This window comes from Saccopteryx bilineata, chromosome 9, assembly GCF_036850765.1.
Source record: "Saccopteryx bilineata isolate mSacBil1 chromosome 9, mSacBil1_pri_phased_curated, whole genome shotgun sequence".
Taxonomy (NCBI): Eukaryota; Metazoa; Chordata; class Mammalia; order Chiroptera; family Emballonuridae; genus Saccopteryx; species Saccopteryx bilineata.
The window spans coordinates 9,436,192-9,459,099 of record NC_089498.1 but is presented as its reverse complement, the minus strand read 5'-3'; the positions used below and the strand labels follow the sequence as shown (position 1 = coordinate 9,459,099).

Genomic DNA, 22,908 nt, shown 5'->3' with positions numbered 1-22,908 from the left:
AATGCTGAGGTCCCTGGTTCAAAACCCTGCACTTGTCTGGTCAAGGCACATATGGGAGTTGATGGTTCCTGCTCCTCCCCCCTTATCTCTCTCTCTCTCTTTTCTCTCTCTCACTCTCACTCCTCTCTAAAATGAATAAATTTTTTTAAAAATGGGGAGCCAATGAAGAGTTACGAAAAAAGGAGGGGACAGTGGTCAAGATTTGTTATCTGTAACGTGGGATAACAATAGTCCCCGCCTTGTCAGGTTGTTGTAGGATTGAGATGATACATATAACGTACTTAGAATGGCACCTAGAAAATGCTCGGTAAATGTCAGTGCTGCTGCTGATTCTAATGTCCTATTAGGAAGAGGAGCTGCAAAGTTGCAGGCCACCACGGCGGTACCTAGAGAAGCGAGGCTTGGCGGGGTAGATGGCCTGACCGGTGGCGGCACACTGGCTGTAGTGTTGACCCAGAGCACCGAAGTCACCACTTTAAAACCCGAGGTCACCAGCTCGAGCCCAAAGTTGTTGGCTTGATCCCAAAGTTGCTGGCTCCATCCTGCGGTTGCAGGTTTGACCCCTGGTCAAGGAATGTGCGAGAAGCAATCAATGGACGCACAACTGCAGTGGAGAAACGAGTTGATGCTTCTCTCTCTCTCATCAACATAACAGTTTAAGGTAAGGGGCAGAAAAGGCAGTCAAGACATTTCTTGAATGAATGACTCTGGAGGGTGGTAGCAGCGTGTGTAACACGCAGGGGTGCAGTTGGTTGTAGTGCTAGAAGGAGAAGGTCTGGGGGTGCGCTAGCTCAGACATGGTCACTGCAGACACCTCAGTGGAGCCGCAAAGAAAGCGGAGAAGTTACGGCCGCAAAACACACTACTCCATCGCAGAGGGAGTCGATATCAGGCTTTGCAGAGAAAAAAGCTCGACTGCGCAGCCGTAGGATCTGGGCGGAGCCTGCGCAGCCGCAGACGCAGCTGAGCGGGTCTGCACAACTGCAAAAGCTGCTGGCGGCGCGGGGGCCTCTCGGACCCGTGCTGTTTTGCATCTTGGCTGAGGCAGCAGGAGCCGAGTTGGTCAGATCCCTGCGCCCCTCACCGCAGCGGGTAGGACCGGCTCCGCTGTGCCGGCTTCGGGCAACCAGACGTCCTGCCCACAGCCGCCGCCATCATGCTGCTGCCCGTGTTCACCCTGAAACTGCGCCACAAAATCTGCCCACGCATGGTGGCCGTAGGGCGCTACGACGGGACGCACCCGTGCCTGGCGGCCGCCACCCAAGCGGGCAAGGTAACCGCTCCCACCTGCGCGGAGCCCGGGCCCCTGGAGGCCCACGGTCTTCGCGGGCCGTCACCCTGCGACCCCGCCCCTTAGTCTCCGACCCCGCCCCCAGCCAGGGTTGCCCGGCAACCGGACCACAGTCTTCCAGTAGTTCTCAATTCTGGGCACAGTAATGAATGATGGGGTCTCGCTGGAATGGCTTTTCCGAGCAGTTAACTTGATTTAGACTGGGACAGTGTTGGAGTCCCCGTACAGATAGGGAGCTTAGGAAGGAGAAGTCCACAGAAGGGGGAAGGGGCTGCTCAGGGTTAGCAGTGGTAACACCTCAGACTAGAGCCCTAGGGCCTCTGTCTGTCACTCTGAACTCCTTCCACTATCTCAGGCTGCCTCGAGCCAACCTAGTTGATGACAAAAACAAAACAAAACAAAAAACAACAAAAAAGAACAAAGACCCCAAATGAAATGATTCAGATTGCACTTTTTTTTTAATTTTTAAAAATATTTTATTTATTGATTTTTAGAGGGGGGGGGGAGAGAGAGAGAGAGAGAGAGAGGGAGGAGCAGGAAGCATCAACTCCCATATGTGCCTTGACCAGGCAAGCCCAAGGTTTCGAACCAGCAACCTCAGTGTTCCAGGTCGATGCTTTATCCCACTGCTCCACCACAGGTCAGGCCAGATTGCACTTTTGATCTGTATCCATGTACATTCAGATCTTTCCCCATAATTTATTCACTAAGTACCTATTAGGTGTTTACTATGTGCCAGGTCCTGTGCAAGGTGTGGGAGTCATAGAGATGAAAAAGACACGGCCATTCAACAGTCACTAGACTTTTGCGGAACACCTCCTTCATGCTTGATGTTGAGGATTCAAAGCTAAAGCTGGAGTCCCTACTTTCCGAAAGCTTTTAGTCAAGAAGGACAATGGACGGGTCAAATCAAGGCCCTGTGTATCGATGGAAGCCTGCCCCCAATGCATGGAATAGAGGAACAGCAAGCTCAGGGACTTCTAACAGTTACAAAGCCTTTTTTATTACATTAATTGTCTTGGCATTCTTGCAACAATGCCAAGGGCAGCAGCCTAGCGCAGGTGTGTTGGATCCTGGCTCTAGTACCTACTAATTTCATGACCTTGGGCAAAGGTACTTAATAATAGTATCTACCACATACAGTTGTTACGAGGACTAAATAAGTTACTACATATGAAGCCCTTGGCGTATAAGAAATGGTCACTAATTGTTAGCTGTTGTTTTGTATTACTCCCACTGTACTGACTAGTGGTTCAATACTTGAGGTCACTCAACTAGGAAGTCTTGGGCTTGTGAGGATCAAATGTGGTAACATTTATAAAAACACGTTATGGAGTACTTTACACAAATGAGATCATGAATGCAATCTTCAGTAGTTATATACCTTTTCTAAATGTTTCTAATAAATTATTTTGAAAATTATTTTTTTAATAGACTACCTTGTTTAGGTAATTTAAAATTAATTTTGTTTGGATGTATACCAAAGGGATGAAATACTCATTTGAAATTAGTGAATTATAGAACTAGAAGGAGCTTAAGGGATATCTTATCCAATGTTTCACATCATTTTTTTCCATATTGACCCGCCTTTCCTCATTATGGAGCTTTATTATAAAATGAAAATTTAATACCACAGATATACGGTGTATCTGTTTTGTACTGTGGCCTTTTGGGGAGACAACAGGTCACTCTAATACTAATATCTAAGATCCCCCATCTCAACCTCAGTCACCCCTTTCGGGGTGCTATCACCCCCTTGAGAATGCACATTCTACTCCAAACCTCTTTTTTACAAATAAAGCCCAAGGAAATTGAATGACTTGTGCTGACACTCCGATGATTATATTTACGATTGTTGAAACTGCTAAATTAATTAACTTTGGGCTAATTATTTAATTCTTACTAGTATAGACTATGAAAGCTTTCAAGAAGCTTGATTTTTGTGATTCAGATCTGTTTGTAAAACAGATTTATTAACTACCAGACTGTTTTAAGGGTAAAGAAGTGAATTCATTAGGTGCTTGGATGAAAGATACTAAAGGAAGTGTTTATTCTATTTTCTGCTATCATTTTAGTGTGTAGCAATCTTTGTAACTGGTGGCAGTTTCCTGTAGGTTGATCGGACAAAGGCTGGTTTGTCAGAGTGCTTGGACAGTCTGCTGCCCCTGTAAGCAACAATTAGACCTTGTTCATCACCTTGTTTACAAGGCCAAGAACCATGGATTTCTACAGTTCGTAGTGATTGAAAGTCAGCCATGCACAGAACTGTGTTAAGTTGTTTTACGTTTTCTAGGTGGTTAAAGTGACTTATTGTTAATGTTGAAATCTGTTAATAACCTGAGTCTTTAAAAAAAGTGTTAATTTTATATATTATTGGTATTTTAAGGGAATGCAATTTACTGTTTTTGTTTTAGGTTTTTATTCACAATCCTCATACAAAGAGCCAGCATTTCGGTGCGCCCAGGGTCTTCCAGAGCCCCCTGGAGTCTGACGTTTCCCTGCTCAACATTAATCAGGCTGTCAGCTGCCTGACTGCTGGAGTATTGAACCCTGAACTTGGCTATGATGCTCTCTTAGTGGGGACACAGACTAATCTTTTGGCTTACAATGTCTACAATAATTCAGATTTTTTCTACAGAGAGGCAAGTATACCCCTTTTATAACTGTAACATTCCCACTACCCATTACTGTTCACTTTTGTTATGCTTGAAGGAGATCAGACATCTATTTTGGTTTATTATGTGGCGATTGTGCTATAATTAAACAGTGCGGTGATTTTGTCATTTGCATCTGCTTGACTCACTTGACCGTTATTTAATTGTCATGGTTGCTAAGTGGTTTTGTTTTGCATTTCCCTCCTGAACAGTGATGTAGACCTCCATTTCCTGTGCTTACTGCCTATTTCTGTCCTCTGTGAATGTTGAAGTCTTTCGTCTTTTTATTTATTGGTAGTCTGTGTGTATCATTGATTTGTAGGTGTTCTTTGGATATACTGGGTACAAGTTCCTTGTCCGATTTATAGATAACAAATATGTTCTCCTAGTATGTGACTTATTCCAACAGGTAGGTGTTGATGAATAAAAGTTTTCAAATTTGATGAAGTCCAACTGATCAATTTTTTGGTTAATGCTTTTCCTGCCCTTAGAAACTTTTGGTCACATAGATATGCTCCCTATGTTTTTATACAAGACTGGAATTGAGTTTAGGACTGTATTAGTCAGGATATCTATATATAGAGAGAGGGGTGGAGAGGGATGTATTTTAAAGAATTGGTTCACATGGTACGGAGATTGCTAAGTCCCAAATTTGCAGTGTCGGCTAGCAGGTTAGAGACCCAGGGAAGAGTTGATGTTGAAATTCAAGTCTGAAGGTAGTCTAGTGGCATTATCTTCCTTCCTCAGGGGCTAGTCATTTTTCTATTAAGGTCTTCAACTGATTGGATGAGGCCCACCCACATTATAAAGGGTAATCTGCTTTACTCAAAGGCTCTCAAAGGCTACTGATTTAAATGTTAATCTCATCTAAAAATACCTTCACAGAAACATCTAGAATAATATTTGGCTGGATATCCTAGAGAGCCTTGGACTTTGTAGCAGCTTATTGTGGCAGATTAGTGTGTGACGCCCAGGGCCTGAGTGTCCCTGGATCTGTGTTTGTCATTGCATCGGCACAGGTGTGTCACAGTCATTGTCCTCAGTGGACAGCCCCCCGCCCCCAGGAGACCGTGTGGGTTCTCACAAATGAGGACAGAGGAATTCGAGTATCCAAATAAGGACATATATTACCTCCAGTGTGCCTGCCCAGCCTTGTTATCTGAGATTTTATATCTTTTTTCTTCTTAGGTGGCAGAAGGGGCCAATGCAATTGTGTTGGGGACATTGGGAGACATTTCCTCTCCTCTTGCGATTATCGGTGGAAATTGTGCTCTGCAGGGTTTTGATCACGAAGGAAATGATCTCTTTTGGACGGTATGAAGAACAAAACACTCTCTTTAGTACTCTTAAACATTTTTCCTTTTAATGTTCTTTACGGTTTTTGGGTTTTTTTTTGTTTTTTTTACCATTGACTGTAATGAATAAGAGAGAACAAAATGGAACCGTGTTTGTAGTTCTGTAACTTATAAAAGGATATGCAAAATTTGAAGAACACCTGTTGGTGGTTTGTGTAATCCCCTCTTTCATGTGGCTGTTACAGTCAAATGAAGTGAAAAAAAGAGGGCATATTCCTGATACTGGGTTTTATTTTCAGGTTACTGGAGATAACGTTCATTCCCTGGCCTTGTGTGACTTTGACAGTGATGGGAAAAATGAGGTATGTGGGGGAGGAGATAATGTCTCTTTGTGTTCAGCTGAATAAATTTTCCCACGACGGTGACACTGGTGGTTGAGAGGCGCGTTCATTTCTCCTGTTTGCTGTTGGCGCTCTGTTGCCTTAAATAATGTGCTCACTGGCCTCGTTTGTCTTTCTCCTCTCTTTTGAACAATCACTCACTTTCTGTGTCTAATACAAAGATCAAGGCCGTGATATTTCAAAGACACGGGACAGGGAGGGAGGGCACAAGAGACGACGGGACTACAGTCATACTCACAATCTTATAACTTGCTTCTGATGCTATTGAACCGTATCAGGAGATGGTTTTAAATTTTGGCCAACTCCTTCAGGAATTTAGCGGTTTTAGAGATTGGCTCTTAGCCTTTGAAATGATTCTCAGGGTTACTTAGACATTAGCTTCTCGAGCAGCCAGAGAAGTGTTGCGTTGGGCAGTGACTTACCCCCCGCCTTCGTCCACGGATACCGAGCTCCGGCATTTGGAACAGGGCTCCCATCTGCAGACAGAAGGGTGCCGAGCCCAGAGCGTTGTCAGGTGCGTGCTGGAAGAACACGCCCCAGCAGGACGGGCGGCCCACATGCCAGGAGACACCCTCTAGAGCCACTGTTTCCCTCCTGGATGAATTTGTTTTGACCTCTGCATTAGAGGGAACCTTCCTGAGCATTGGATTGCTGGGAGATTGGAAGTCTTGGGTAGCAGTAGCAACCTACAAAATATGCCATTTTTTGTTTTATTTATGGAAATGTTTCTGTGTTCATTTGCTGAACTAAATACGCATGATTTTTTTTAAAAGCTTCTTGTTGGATCTGAGGATTTTGATATCCGAGTTTTCAAAGAAGATATGATTGTGACAGAAATGACAGAGACAGAGGTAAGCAGCACAGTCAACTGTAACATCAAATGAGAGTGCTGGGACGTCTGCTCACAACCCAGGCAGTTTTAAGGTAGAAACCGTGGGGCTCAAACAGAGTTGTACATTGCAAAGAAAGAAGCATCTAAAAATCTTGTATAAGAGGTATTTTGAAAAGACTGATTAAATAGAGGAAAATTATTGAGCAGAGAGGGATTTCTTTTAATGAGTTAATACATCATCAACGTAATGACAACTATTTATTGTGCACTTTATATATGCCGTGTACTGTTCTAAGTACTTGATGTGAGCCAGCTCATTTAATGCTACAAGAACCCTATTAGGAAGGAAATACCATTATTCCCATTTTACAAATGAAACTGATGTTAAGTTTCTTTGTTAAATTACACACACAAGACCATGACTTTTAACCAGCTTGATCAGGATTTGAACCCTTGTGTCTTGTCCTTTTCATGTCTGTTAAATGGGTTATACTTTTTCTCTTCATTCAATTTAAGTATTTCTTAGGCACATTTCTGTACAGAAGCTTAAAAATTTGATATTAGAGAAAGAACTTGGCTAACTTCTTTGTGATCAGAATTACTTCATGTAATTGAACCCGATGTGTTTCTTAAAGAGTTTAAACTTCAATTTTTAAAGCATCGCCTAAGACCGTCCTTATTCTTTGTAGTTTTTTTAAAAAAATTATTGATTTTAGAGAAAGAAGAGAGAGAGAAAAGTGGTGGGGGAGGAGTGGGAAGCATCAACTGGTTGTTGCTTTTCATATGTGCCTTGACAGGGCAAGCCTAGGGTTTTGAACCAGTGACCTCAGCGTTCCAGGTCGACTTTTTATCCACTGCGCCGACAGGTCAGGCATCCTTTGTAGTTTTGACGTTGTTAGGATATACGCTGCTGGTGCGCTAGGACTGAGCAAGATGGAGACAGAAAAAAGAATTGGGGTGTTCTGAGTAAAGGGAGGAGAAGAGGATGAAGGAGCAGTAGCTAGTGCACGTTGTAAATGGACAGCGAAAAGCAAGGGAGGGAGTCTGAGGGGGCAGAATGGCGGGATTCTGCAGACTGGAGCCGGGTGGTGTTTGGGCGTCCGGTCTCAACACCGCACTTGACCACTTGTCCTAACCTCTCGCCACTTACAGAAGAGACGTAGGTGAGGCAAGCTTCATCCCCTAACTGCAGAGGAGGCGAACAAGCAAAACTTGCATCTTGATATTCAAAATGCTAGCAGTGATTTTAGCTAATTGATCGTTATCCTCTAGCAAGAGCCACAGATTTTTGCTTAGTCCTACTATACTTCTTATATACTTGCGGTTACTATGATTGCAAAGCAATAGTTGTGGACAGAGAAGAATGAAGGCGAGAGATGAGAGCTGAGCAGCAGTCTGAAGACGTGTGTCTGCGCAGGGGGCTCTGTTTGGTGTGTGTGTGTGTGTGCGCGCGTGCGCGTGCGCGCACGTGTGTTTGTGCTCTGGAGTCAGGGCCCTTAGCTTCCATTAGGTTCTTAAAGGACTTTGCCACTTTCCCACCTGCCCCCCCCCCCAAGGAGAACCAACTGGAGAATCCCTGTCCTGTAGGTGCTGTGCCTGGCATTGTCATTGCCTTTCCTGTCATTTGAATTTGTAGTAACTCTTTCCCGTTCGGTGGGCATCGTTCAGGCTTTGCTGGGCTTCTTTTTATTCTCAATACTATAGATGGGAGGAGAGCGCATTCTTCGAAACACCTATATCCTGGGAGAGGCCAGGAGAACCTGAAATGGAACTAGGGTTTTGAGGTGACTATTGATCCTCTAGTCCACAAAAGAAAGAAACTAGTGAACTAAGGAAGGACCATGGACCTGGGGAATCTGGAGCCTAAACTTAGACAAGTGTGGATTTTATAAAATTGTTCATTTCAGGGTAATTTTTCCTTGTCCTCTCAGTTTGATTTTGCCCCTAGCTCAAAAGTCTTTTCCCAGATCAGCAAAATGGTAATTCATTCATCCAGCCGTTCCGCAGTGCCACAGGTATTGCCAGAGAATGCCCTGAGCAAATGATTCTGAAACCTACACAGCACTTTATATTCAGAGTGAAGGGACGCGGGTGGTTTTATAGAAAAGCTGGAGGCGTGGAGGAGATTACATAACTATTCCCTGCTTTATACAATTTATTTCTCAATACCTCTTGTCTTAGGGTCAGAATGAGAAAGTAGGTCTGCAGGATCATAGATGTTATTAAGCTTTGGTTTTAACTTTAAAAGGTAATTTTATTTAGTACCTAAAAATTTATCCTTTTGAGATGTTAAATCCCCAAACAGTCTTATAACTATTTCTTATATAACGTGTGCATCATGTATCATAACATGTATAATGTCACATATATACACAGAGGCGTGTGCTTGGGTTTTCACTTCTCCAAGGATTATGTATTTTTTTCTAAAAAATGTCTTCCATCTTCGCAAACAAATTATGCCATAGGACAAAAAGTGTCCACATAAAGATATTCAATTGTGGATTTTGTAAGTCTTTATAAAATTTAGACGGTGGGATATTATAAGTTAAGGTAATCGGAATAATCATTAAAACATTCTGTTTCTATCTCGTGTACTCATCTTATTTCCTCCTTTATCTATCCCTCAATTTTACTGTATTTCTTTTTGTAATTTGTTGCAGCTTGCCATGTAAGCTTGATCTAAAACAGCAAACCTTGTGAGTTTACTCAGTTTCATTATCCAACCTCTGCAATAGATGAGACGGGTCATAGAGAGGAGGAATACCTTACCCACTAATGGATTGAAAGTGCACTCAAGTCTAATTTTAACACTGTAGCGAGGCATGCAGCTTTATAAAGCTGTACTTTGCATTAAATTGAGCCTTAGTGAAACACTGGTGTATATTTGTGTTATTTTTTTGCAGGTAATCACCAATCTTTGCCCCATGTACGGCAGCCGATTTGGCTACGCCCTTTCCAACGGCACAGTTGGAGTTTATGACAAAGCAGCTCGATACTGGAGAGTTAAAGTTAGTATGAGTCAACCTCTGACATACAGGGATTTTATACATATTGAGAGACTTCTAATTCTTTGAATTCCTTTTCAGTCCAAAAATCATGCCATGAGCATTCATGCTTTTGACCTGAACTCGGATGGCGTGTGTGAACTGATAACTGGTTGGTCCAATGGGAAGGTAAGTCGGATAGCAGCGTTTAGGTGCCAATTCCAAGTACTGATTGTCTGAGACGTGTTGGCTGTATGATTCAGAACAGTAACATGAGGATACAAACTTGCATTCCTTGGCTGGAATTCCAAATTCAACTTTATAATCTTCCCACGGTTTTTCTTCCTGCTGTAGTTATCAACATTACTGAGTAATGAGTGTTCTTTTGGCCTATGTCCCTATTTATTTATTTATTTATTTATTTATTTATTTTTAAAGATTTTATTTATTGATTTTACAGAGAGAAGGGGGGTGACAAGTAGTTGCTTCATTCTAGCTGTTCACTGCTTCCTTGTTGTACGTGCCTTGACCGGGCAAGCCCAGGGTTTCAAACCAGCAACCTCAGCGTTCCAGGTCGGTGCTTTACCCACTGCGCCACCACAGGCCAGGCCTATGTCCCTACTTAGGTGATAATCTCTAGAAGATTCTTTCTAAACCTCTTGAAGGAATGAGGATCCGTGCAGGTTGACCTTTGGCATAGACCAATAAAACAAGGAATTTTAATAAGCTAATAAAGAACTGTTTGTACAGCTCTTTTCTAATAAATCTTAAAACTAACTGAAAACCTAAAATTAATGGGGATAATGTTTCCCCAGCTGTAACTTCAAAATCAAGTTTTTTGCTTTCTTTCCTTCTTTTACTTCAGATCAGAGTTGTCGACAGTCTTTTGGTGAGTCAGGATCGTTTTGTTAGAAACGGCCCTGTGGCTGCCAGGTGTCCCCGGATACCGTTTGCCCTGTCCTGTCTGTCAGGGCTGACGGCCTGCAGAGCGGCGCACTCCTGTCGTTCTTCTCTGAGTTTGCTTTGCTTTCGGCCAGGGCCTTGCGACTTTGCTGTTATGTTGGTTCCTTCTTCTCCACTTGGTTTTGTCTCTGGTATGGGTGTTAAAAATTATAAGGGAAGCCCTGGCTGGTTGGCTCAGCGGTAGAGCGTCGGCCTGGCGTGCGGGGGACCTGGGTTCGATTCCTGGCCAGGGCACATAGGAGAAGCGCCCATTTGCTTTTTCACCCCCCCTCCTTCCTCTCTGTCTCTCTCTTCCCCTCCCGCAGCCGAGGCTCCATTGGAGCAAAGATGGCCCGGGCGCTGGGGATGGCTCCTTGGCCTCTGCCCCAGGCGCTAGAGTGGCTCTGGTCGCGGCAGAGCGACGCCCCGGAGGGGCAGAGCATCGCCCCCTGGTGGGCAGAGCCTTGCCCCTGGTGGGCATGCCGGGTGGATCCCGGTCGGGCGCATGCGGGAGTCTGTCTGACTGTCTTCCTGTTTACAGCTTCAGAAAAATACAAAAAAAAAAAAAAATTATAAGGGAAGACGGTGTAGTTGCATGTTAAGAAACTTGAAAATCCAAAGGTGAATGGATTAAGCACAAAACTCATAGATACAGACAGCAGTGTGGTGGTGACCAGAGGGAAGGGGGTGGGGGAGGGGGAAGAGGGAAAGGGGGTAAACAGTGATGGATGGAGACCTGACTGGGGGTGGGGAACACACACAGCAGTATATCTAGGATGTATTATGGAAGTGTACCCTGAAACCTCTATAGTTTTACTAGCCAGTGTCACCCCAGTATAGTCAATAAATGAGAAAAAATAAAAAGCCTTGAAAATCCATAAAATGGACCACATTTTGGAGGGACCCATTTCTTATAAACCTCTAACGTGCCAGGTCCTGTATTAAGTGCCTTCTGTGTGTTAGCTCCTTTAGGCTTCGTTCCCACGCTGGGAGGTGGAGGTGCCATTATTGTCATGGGTCCCAGATGAGAAGTCCAAGCACAGGAGGGTTCATAAACTTGCCCAAGACCCCATAGGGCAAAGCTGGAACCAGAACCCGGCAGTCTGGACCTTCACTCTCTGCATTATATGTCCTGCCTCTCTGTCAACTCGTTTATCCAAATGCAATGGGATGGCAAGGCCAATATGTAAAGTAATTGACTTAGAAAGAAGAAAGCACAGCTGGTTAAGGCTGTCTGGGGTCCCCTTGCGGAGTCCCCAGCAGTCATAGGTGCCTCCTTAGAAGCCACAGGGCTCCATGGAGTGCCCTTGGAATCCGCTAAACGCAATGACCATTACATTTTGGGGGGTTTTCAAAACTAAAGGGATCGACTTTTCAAATCCTTATTTTATTTTTAGGTCGATGCTCGCAGTGACCGAACTGGGGAGGTCATCTTTAAAGACAACTTTTCTTCGGCGATCGCCGGTGTGGTGGAGGGCGATTACCGGATGGATGGCCACATGCAGTTAATCTGCTGCTCCGTGGACGGGGAGAGTGAGTTGAGAGGGGAGAATCCCGGAGAAGTCTGAGTTTCAGCTTGGTTGGGTCAGAATACCAGGAAATTCCCCTTGAGGTGTTTGTTTTGATATCCTCTCGTTCTGATAAGTCCACATGAGTTGGGGAAATGTGAACGTAGGTGTTCGGCGTATAAGACCAGGTGATTGATGACCTTCAAGTAGACCTGGCTAGACTTGGGACATTTCTTGGTGTGGTGAGCGTGTCTTCCTTCCGTTCAGTCCGGGGCTACCTGCCAGGCGCGGCTGAGACGCGGGGGAACTTCATGGACAACAGCGTCGAGCAGGACATGATCCGAGAGCTGAGTCAGAAGAAACAGAACCTGTTGCTGGAACTCCGTAACTATGAGGAAAACGCCAAGGTGGGTCCCGGTTCAGCGGGACCCGGAATCGGAGCGGTGGGGGTCTGGCGCGTGTGGAAGGAGAAAGGTGTCTCCTTGGTGTGTCTGCTGTGCTGCGGCTCCCGCCTCCCGACCGGCAGAAATGCAGGCTGGGTCAGAATGGATCGGGCAGGTGTCCTTCCATCGGGCACTTCCACGCGCAGGAGGCTGAGCTATTGCGGTGTTCGCACCAGAGGTCCGAGACATTCCCACAGCTGCACTGCAGCAGAGGACAGCTGGGGGCAGCTTAGCTGTTGACTGGCAGCAAGGAGCACACGCTGGGGAACGTGAGGCAGCTGTGAAGGAGCTACACATACTTGGGCAGATACGGAGGGCTGTGAGTGGTGGTCTGTGAAAGGGAGGAGGAGTAATATGTATGGAGTATCTTTTATCTTTTCAAAAATCAGTAACATAAAAAGGGACAACCAGAGTGACTGGTCTGTGTGTTGATACTCGATCGACGGGCTGCAGGATGCCCGGCGAGCAGGGTTTTACGTGGTCCTGCCGTGCAGGACTGTTTCTGAATTGCTGTGCTAAATGAATTTTCTTATTTTAAAAGAACAACACAAAAGATGTGAAAGGCATGACGGGGCACAGTGGACCTTAAATCCAGAGAGGGCCAAGGGTATTTTCACTTGAGAAACGGCTGGGCAGAGCAAGGCTCTGAATTCTGAAAAGTGAGGTTAAAATAAAATAATAAGAGAAGAGTGTGCCTGTTGAAGCAGGAAAACCATAGTATTTAAAAGTGACATCAGTTCAGTTGGGTGACTGACTGGGACGCGGGTGGGATGTTTTGCAGGCCGAACAGAGCAGCCCACTGAATGAGGCCGACGGGCAGGGGGGCATCATCCCAGCCAACACCAAGCTCCACACCGCCCTCTCGGTTAGCCTGGGGAACGAGACTCAGGCCGCTCACGTCGAACTGTGCGTGTCTACTTCCAACGGTAAGAAGCTCTTGACTGCTGGTGTGGGCGGGCGCCTGTGCCGCCTGAGCGTGCCTCCTGAACCCGCCGTTTTCTCTGCTCCCTGCAGACACCATCATCCGCGCGGTGCTGATTTTTGCAGAGGGGATTTTTCTGGGGGAGAGCCACGTGGTACACCCCAGCACTCACAGCCTTTCCAGCTCCCTCCGCATCCCACTCACGCCTCCCAAAGACGTCCCTGTGGATCTGCACTTGAAAACCTTCGTGGGTTACAGGAGCAGGTGAGCCCCTGGAAGTCACGGTCATTTCCAGACAGCGTGTAGGAAAGGGCGAGATGTGTAGATTTCCCCGTTATGCCAGGAAGGCTGTTGGGGCCACAGAAGCCATCGAATGGTTCTGTCCACCCAAGCGAATTTTCCCAGGACCTTATTTCCCTAATTTGAAATCTTTCAAAATACAAAAAGGGTATTCGCGTTTATGATGGGTATTTTCTGGTTTAAGTCTGATGATGTTGTGATCACAGAAGTTCAAAAAAGTATGCTTAATTGATGATTTGTGAACTTCTGGTTTTGACCACTAAGAGTATAAGGGTTGGGATACTTCTTTATATTAGAGTTATACATAACCTCAGCTAGTGGAGGAAGTCCACTGGATCTGTGCAAGACAAAAGCCTTTTCACACGTTTTTAAAGGGTGTTTTAAGCTCTTGGTGCACGTGTACATACATGTAGATTCAGTTATCTCCAAATCCCAAACCCCGTTACTGTAGTATTTTAACCTTCAAGTTTGGGGGGATATTTTCCATCTGTGAAACCCTGAAATGTCAACCTGGTGACTCAGTCGTGACCTTGTTTTCTGGGCCTTGCGCTTTGAAATACCATTCAATACAGAACAGTTCTCTTGTGTTCCCCTGGCCGGCCACAGCACCCAGTTCCACGTGTTTGAGCTGACGAGACAGCTCCCGCGGTTCTCCATGTATGCACTGACCAGCCCGGACCCCGCCAGCCAGCCGCTCAGTTACGTCAACTTCACCATCGCAGAACGGGCCCAGAGAGTGAGCTGCTGGCTTTTTTCTTTCAATACTTCTGCATCTTAGGACCCTTTGGATGTTATTTCTTAGGAGGGAGGAATCACATGAGTGAGTTATTTGGTAGCAGTAAATATGACACAAATTATTGGTGTTGGTTGGTGTTGGTTTATAACCTGTCACAAAAATATTGCTAGAATACCCCCTTTCTCTGACTTTGGAAAAATACACTCCTTGTTTAGCTGAGCAGTCCTTACTTATTGGTGAGTTCTCACCCGTTTTTAATTACTCTTTCTTTGGTTATGGTCTTAGTCTGGCTGTCCTGACCCTAGTGTTTCAAGAGGAGCCTGCATCAAAATGGAAAGAGTGGGACTTGGAGCTGGGAACATTCTTGGGTTAATGTGCTCCTTTAATTAAATCCTTAGTGATTTCGGGGAATGCCTTTCACCAATCTGAGCCTCATTCTTATCTGTAGATGTGGCTATCTTACCACACAGGGGCCCAGATTACATAATTGGTGTGACGGTCCCTTGTAAATTTGCCAGGCCTGATGCCAGCGGACTGTGGCTGGACCTCAGGATTCTTAGTGGGGCTTATCCATCGTGCAGATTCCCAGGCCCCTTCCTGGCCTGTGGGGCTGGCAGCTCTATAGACGTGGGCCCTCCCAGAAAGCCTCGTGGTGGTTATTGTGTGGGACCTGTGTTTCAAATCACTGTACAGTGCTGTAATTATTAATTTTAAAAGTTGTTTTTATTGTGTGGATGTGTCATGGTGTCTGTGCATTCAGATTTAAAAATTTTTAAAGGAATGGACTCGAATAATTTTAAGCAGACTACATTGCCCAGGGCATAGCCACAGAGCTACCGTGTAAACAGATCAGCATCATACTTGATCTTTTTCTACATTGCAGATTAGATTATGTCTAAGTTGAAAATACTATTAAATTATGCATGCTGTTGGCCTGACATGATTATGAGTGTTATTTAAGAACATGCAGGAGGCGGGAAAAGGGGTGTGATTAGTGTTTTCTTGACTGAGGGGGGGGTGGTGGTGAAGTATAATTCTGTTTACCAAGCAATGAAATGAGAAAGGATAGATAACTCTTAACAGTGACTATTTTAAAATTGAAAGTTCATTTCATTCTATTCATTTTTAAGGTTGTTATATGGCTCAGCCAGAACTTTCTGCTCCCAGAAGACACAGACATTCAGAATGCTCCATTTCAAGTGTGTTTCACATCTCTACGGAACAGTAGCCAGCTGTGTATAAAAATAAAACTCAGCGGAGAGGTAATGGTTAATGTTGTGGACATAGACTTCTCAGGCAGTGTTTTCCATTTCGTGAGCTGAAGTGGGGGACGCCTGTCTCAAGGTCATGAAACCACCTGTTTCAGCTGAGTCTGTCAGTGTTCATCATCTTAGACACGGTGTAAGCTAGAACAGTGGTTTTCTGCCTCCCTCCCTCCCACCCTTCTTCATCTAATTTGGGCAGGATTAGGAATAATGAATGCGATCTATTATTTCCTTGAGGGTAAAACCCTGTCTTAGTCATAACTGATGCTCAGTAAATGTGTTGAGTGTGGGGAAATTCAGGTACTGCTTCAGCTCAGTTTGTCTCTGCTCTGAGGATGCTAACCCTGTCTCTTCCTCTGGCTAGATCACTGTAAACACTGATGATATTGATCTGGCTGGGGATATCATCCAGTCAATGGCGTCGTTTTTTGCTATTGAAGACCTTCAGGTAGAAGCGGATTTCCCTGTCTACTTTGAGGAATTACGAAAGGTGCTATTTAAGGTGAGGGCGCCCAGTGGCTGTGTTTGTAAGAACATGGTTTAATAATGTCTGAAGTGTTTCTCCTAGGACAGCGGTCAGCAAACTCATTTGTCAACAGAGCCAAATAGCAACAGTACAACCATTGAAATTTCTTTTGAGAGCCAAAAATTTAAACTTAAACTATACAGGTAGGCACATTGTTATTGATTTCATTAGGGTACTCCTAAGCTGGCCTTTGCTAAAATCACTCAAGGGGCTTGCCGCCACTTTCCTAGGAGAGGGATGTACTACAGCTGTACGTAGTTCTGTGGCAGTCATGGTTTAAAGAATTTTGCAAGTTTTTAAAATCAAAATTGAACCGGTATTGGAGAGTTCAGTAGTTAAAAGGATTTCTTCTATAACAGGGAGTAGTTAGCTCTTGACCACCCTGCTTTCTTTGTTTGATTTAGGGGAATACTTTTTAAAATACACATCAGCAGTTTCCTTTGCTAACTCTTCATCTTACCTATTGTATCTAGTTTGCTCTTTGGTTTAGTGCTTTCCAACAAATTCAAAAGAAAAAGGGAAAGTAACGATTGTGATTGGCCCTGAATTGTAACCAAGTTTCCACCCCAAATCTCTGAAATGTCAGTGTGTGTTGCTAGGGCTTCCCTGCGACAACATGGAAAGGACCCCCAGGGAACGTCATCTCCAGTGCTGGAGGCAGCACAGACTAATCACTGGCGGGAAGAGGACACAGTGGGGGTCACGGCGGTCCAAGCCGGCAGGGGAAAGGCGAGGGCCTCGCTGTAGATGTGGTCAATGGCGTCTCCTCAGTCGGTCTGGTTTCCAGGAAGCCTGGGAGGTCTTTCTCATTCCTGCGTGTTCACGCTCTGCAGGTGGATGAGTATCACTCGGTTCACCAGAAGCTCAGTGCTGACATGGCTGACAACTCTAACCTGATCCGAAGTGTGCTGGTCCGAGCTGAGGATGCTCGTCTGATGAGGGACATGTGAGTCTTCACCGTGACCGGGATGGGCGCAGGTGGGACGTGTCAGTAATAGGGAATAGCAGCTCTCAGGCGCTACTAGTAGGAGCGTGGTTGGTACAAGGACTCTGGAACATAACTTGGCATTATCAGTAGAGTTGAAAATGGGCATACCCTGTGATCCAGTAGTGCTCCTGCTTTGTAACCTAGAGAAACTGGTGTGCATGTAAACCAGGTATTTGTATTTGTACAGGAATGTTCATAAAGGCATTTCTTGTAAGACTCCCAAAGTGGGAACAGTCCAAACTAGCATCAACAGTATGATGGATAAATGATGATTTATCTATATAATGAGAATGTATGCATCTCAAAGACATGTACCAACATGGACAGATCTTATAAGCATAATGGAGATCAAAAGAAGTAAGACTCAAAAGAAGATGTGCAAAGTGCATTTCTATATAGCTTGGAAACAGACAAAGCTAAACTGTATCACCTGACCAGGTGGTGGCGCAGTGGATAGAGCGTTGGACTGGGATGCAGAGGACCCAGATTTGAGACCCCGAGGTCGCCAGCTTGAGCACAGGTCCATCTGGTTTGAGCAGGGCTCACCAGCTTGAGCCCAAGGTTGCTGGCTTAAGCAAGGGGTCACTCGCTCTGCTGTTGCCCCTCTGGTCAAGGCACATATGAGAAAGCAATCAATGAACAACTAAGGTGCTGCAACGAGGAATTGATGCTTATCATCCCTCTCCCTTCCTGTCTGTCTGTCCCTCTCTCTGTCTCTGTCACCAAAAAACACCCCCCAAAAATTACACTGTGTCATTTGGGAAGCATACATAATGGTGAAAATATAAAGAAAGGCAGGGGAGAGATGATCGTGTAAGATAGTATCGTCTCCTAGGGGAGGAGGGCCGGTGTTCAGGAAGGACACGCAGGGAACTTCCGGGATGCTGGTGATGTCCTTGGTCCTGGCCTGGCTAACAACCATTTGTTCCATGAACTCTTGAATATGTTCTACATTTTACAATAAAAAGGTGAAAACAGATATGGGCGGGTCTAGGACATTTTGTCTAATGAATGTTCATCTGAAACCGGAAGATAGGCTATCAGCTCATGTGTCCGCACCCCCAGCACTGGGGGCACTTGATAATTCTTGGCTCCTACATCAAACAAACCATGGACCAATAACAAAGGCAGACCACTTATCTTCCATTTATTTGGAAGATCTAGATTATTTTGCTAGGGACTTAGCGATGTTTTCAAATAAAACTTTAGTAGTTACCCTGTTTTAATGACAGTACAGCTAAGAATTTGGTGTCTTTATGTGTCTAAGAAGTTTGCAAGTTTTTTCATTTAAGCCTGCCATATTGAGATACAAAGATGTTCAATTTCTACTGATTTACACAGGAAAACAATGAAGAGTCGCTACATGGAGCTCTATGATCTTAACAAAGATTTGCTAAATGAATATAAAATTCGCTGTAACAATCACACAGAGCTACTGGAAAACCTCAAAGCAGTCAATCAAGCAATTCAAAGAGCAGGTCGTCTGCGTGGTGAGTCTGTTTTTGTAGCTTTGTTATTACAATGTGATTTTTGGGGCGAGACCATTGAAGATGGTGGTAGCTTCAAGAATTCATACTGGGGCCCATAGCTTTAGAGATACTTTTTTTTTTTTACAGAGACAGAGTCAGAGAGAGGGATAGATAGGGACAGACAGGAACGGAGAGAAATGAGAAGCATCAATCATTAGTTTTTCTTTGGGACACCTTAGTGTTCATTGATTGCTTTCTCATATGTGCCTTGACTGTGGGCCTTCAGCAGACCAAGTAACCTCTTGTTCGAGCCAGTGACCTTGGGTCCAAGCTGGTGAGCTTTGCTCAAACCAGATGAGCCCATGCTTAAGCTGGCGACCTCGGGGTCTCAAACCTGGGTCCTCCACATCCCAGTCCAACACTCTATCCACTGTGCCACTGCCTAGTCAAGCTAAAGATACTTTTAACAGGCAAGTTGGCACCAGTTCCTGAGTTTAAGTCAGCCTGTTGTTTGGTGACCAGATTTCAGAGGGAAAGAAATCTTTCAGCTCCTTTTCTTAGATCTTGCTGCATCCTCCAAAGAAAAACCTAGTGGCATGTACCCAAGAGGAAGGTCTTAAATACCCTTATTTAAAAAAACAGGTGGGGGAGACTGAAAATTAATGAGGTATGTGTCCAACTTAAAACTGAGGAAAAGAACAGTAAAGTGATCCAAAGGAAGGAGAAATATAGTTGGAGATTTATACTTAAAATCTGCTGTTTTGACCTCCTTTTGGACATAATCTTTGGTAGGGGAATATGAGCTTTGATCCTTTTCTATAAAACTGACTTTTGACTTCTAGGCCTGACATGGTCTCTAGGTTTGGTTTGTGATAAATTTCCTCACAAAGGTAGCTCTTAGGGACAGTCAGGTAAGTCAGTTGAATTTGCATGACCTGTAACTCTCCTACACTAATTTTATGCTGTTTTAAAGCTGGTCTCTGATTTATAATCGCTTTTCATAAGCATTCAGAGTGTACTGATTTGATGTTTCTTCTTGCATAGTTGGAAAACCAAAGAACCAGGTGATCACTGCTTGTCGGGACGCCATTCGGAACAACAACATCAACACGCTGTTCAGAATCATGCGGGTGGGGACCGCTTCTTCATAGCAGAGGAGAGACTGGGTAACGGAGTCCAGGGATCCCCAAACTTTTTACACAGGGGGCCAGTTCACTGTCCCTCAGACCATTGGAGGGCCACCACATACAGTGCTCCTCTCACTGACCACCAATGAAAGAGGTGCCCCTTTCGGAAGTGCGGCAGGGGGCTGGATAAATGGCCTCAGGGGGCCGCATGTGGCCCGCGGGCCATAGTTTGGGGACACTTGTTAGACAGTATCTTTCCCTGAAAATCCAGGCTGGTTGGCTTTGGATCACATCCCGGTGAACCCAGGGTGCTGAGAACGAACACAGCCCGGGTGAGATGTACAAATGGAAGACGAAGCATTGCATTCGAAAAGTGTCTTCACTTTCTATTTTCTATTTCTATTAAATTTGTAATTTTAAAATAGGTTATGTATTCTTTACATTAAAATTTAAAAGTGTTGCACTTTGTGTTGACTGATTTTAAAATCACCACTGTATCAGAATTGCATTTTTAGGGACCCTAACAGAATCATCTCATCAGGGGTCATTCAGCCAAGACTTTCTAATTAGACCTAAAAATTCATGGGCAAGGCTTAGAGGGGTCAGCCTGCAGCAAGGTACTTTAAATACTCTTGACTTAAAGGCTGTCCGTTTATTTTCACATTAATTTGATCCTCTTGGTATTGGCATCTCTGAGCTCAGAGACAGAGTATGTTCTACCACGGCCCACAGCTTGGCTTGTAAGTCGTGTGGAGGTTTGAACCCAGGTGGTCGTGGCCCTTTCTGCTATTCTGAACTGTTCCCAAGCAAGTAAGGCTGGATGAGATGAAAGTGATCATAAGACACTCAGTTACCTTCTTAGAAGTCATCATGTCAGCTTGGGAATGAGAAAACTGGTTATGTTACTTCCCTATTTTTCTATCCTGATAGAATCTGAGTGCCTTCTAGAAGCTACACTGTAAGCTCTATTTTGTTGCTGAATTTGGTTGAAGCTTTTGTGTGTGTGTGTATTTTTTCTGAAGTGAGAAGCAGGGAGGCAGAGAGACAGACACCCACATGTGCCTGACTGGGATTCACCCAGCCAGGGGGCAATGCTCTGCCCATCTGGGCCGTTGCTCCGTTGCAACCGGAACCATTCTAGTGCCTGAGGTGGAGGCCATGGAGCCATCCTCAGTGCCCGGGCCAACATTGCTCCAATGGAGCCTTGGCTGCGGGAGGGGAAGAGAGAGATAGAGAGAAAGGAGAGGAAGAAGGGTGAAGAAGCAGATGGGTGCTTCTTCCTGTGTGCCTTGGCTGGGAATCGAACCCAGGACTTCCATACACCGGGCCGACACTCTACCGCTGAGCCAACTGGCCAGGGCTGGTTGAAGCTTTAAGTGAACCCTTGGCCTTCATGTCAAAGCTGATCTTGAGGATTCTGATATCTGGGAAGAAGCTTCTGAATCAGTTTTTGAGCATCCCCTTTAACATGTCATCACTGCCTGACCGAACAGTGGCGCAGTGGATAGAGCGTCGGACTGGGATGCAGAGGACCCAGGTTCGAGACCCCGAGGTTGCCAGCTTGAGTGTGGGCTCATCTGGTTTGAACAGAAAGCCCACCAGCTTGGACCCAAGGTCGCTGGCTCGAGCAAGGGGTTACTCAGTCTGCTGAAGGCCCACGGTCAAGGCACATATGAGAAAGCAATCAATGAACAACTAAGGTGTTGCAATGTGCAACAAAAAACTAATGATTGATGCTTCTCATCTCTCTCCGTTCCTGTCTGTCTGTCCCTGTCTATCCCTCTCTGTCTGTCTCTGTAAAAAAAAAAGAAAAAAAGTCACCACTACCAGGAATGCAATATTTTATGGAGAACAGTTATTATTTCCCTCCATGCCCACCTGTCCACACACATCAAGGCTCTGCTGAAATGTCCCCTCCTCAGACTTTCCCGTACCTATCCCTTATCCCTTAGCCCTCGTTACACCCTGTGTTTATATAAACCTTCATCCCTTAGTCCGTGAGAGCAGGGCCCGCATCCTGGTCAGCTTCCCCTCCCCACGGTGCTGAGCGAGGGCCTTCTGCGCAGACGGCACCTGCTGCTCTCTGGGGGCTGGCTGTCCTCAGCCGGCCTGTCAGCAGCTTTAGAAATCAAAGAACTAGCAACTTCACAACTATTACGTAACCTTGAAAGTATTTTACAAGAATGATTCTCAATATTAAAGTTTCAAATTTTATAATTAGCAGTTGCGAATCTACCAAAGCAGAGTCCTGTGATCATAGAACTAAATTATCTCCAACTTCACTTTGAAAGTAAAGTACACGATGACAGCCATGCAGCCTGGCGTTCCGCGTTAGCCCAGTTCCCATCTGGCCCCTGCCCACACAGTGCTCCGGCTGCTGCGTTCTTGTGCTGTCATATGGCCCAGAAATCTGCTTTTCCCAATATGAGAACACATGGGCGGCTCCAAAGTAGTTTTCAGAACTGTCCTCATGGACGGACTTTGTGTCGATCAGAGAAAGAAGCCTCTGTTTCTGTAGGGCCCAAAGGTCGCTGGCTTGAGCCCAAGGTCGCTGGCTTGAGCCCAAAGGTCACTGGCTTGAGCCCAAAGGTCGCTGGTTTGAGCCCAAGGTCGCTGGCTTGAGCCCAAGGTCGCTGGCTTGAGCAAGGGGTCACTCGCTCTGCTGTAGCCCCCCGGTCAAGGCACATATGAGAAAGCAATCAAGGAATAACTAAGGAGCCACAACAAAGAATTGATGCTTTTCGTCTCTCTCCTTTCCTGTCTGTCCCTATCTGTCCCTCTCTCTATGTAAAAAAAAAAAAAAAAGGGAGGTTCACTATGAAGAGCTGAGAGAGAAGATGCCATGCTATGCAGGTGAACGCCATAGCTTTTATCTGAAAGTATAGAAAGGATGCCTGTGCTTAATTCCTCTTTTGCCACTTAGCTGTCAACCCCGGCTCAGGCCCTAAGAATCGAGATGAAGAGTGAAGCACTGAGGAGAGGCAGCTTCGTAATCACAGGGTACCTTTAGCGCAGAGTGGCCTTTCGGCTACAGCGTCCTTCCGTCTACGCGGCGCTGCTGTGGACGACGTAACTCACAGCAAGGGCGGCGTCTGGCTCTCGGGACTCCCTCCCCTCGGACAATGACACCCTTTTTTGTGGCACGTAGAGACTCTGCTGTGTCGACAGACCACAAACACATCGAGATGAAAGAGAAACTCATAAGCACATTTTACCGCTTGTGCA

General features: G+C 45.4%; 1 protein-coding gene across 1 annotated transcript; it reads left to right on the top strand.

The window, feature by feature from the left end:
* The first annotated feature begins 944 nt into the window (after nt 1–944).
* On the top strand, nt 945–20,146 carry BBS2 (Bardet-Biedl syndrome 2). The gene is made up of 17 exons (XM_066243277.1): nt 945–1,273; nt 3,706–3,933; nt 5,134–5,259; nt 5,540–5,602; nt 6,415–6,492; nt 9,377–9,481; nt 9,560–9,646; nt 11,797–11,932; nt 12,175–12,314; nt 13,132–13,276; nt 13,365–13,536; nt 14,179–14,308; nt 15,439–15,570; nt 15,938–16,075; nt 16,933–17,045; nt 18,429–18,577; nt 19,601–20,146. The coding sequence occupies exons 1-17, from the start codon at nt 1,157–1,159 to the stop codon at nt 19,705–19,707; spliced, it is 2,166 nt and encodes a 721-aa protein (XP_066099374.1). The 5' UTR covers nt 945–1,156; the 3' UTR covers nt 19,708–20,146.
* Nucleotides 20,147–22,908: the final 2,762 nt, after the last annotated feature.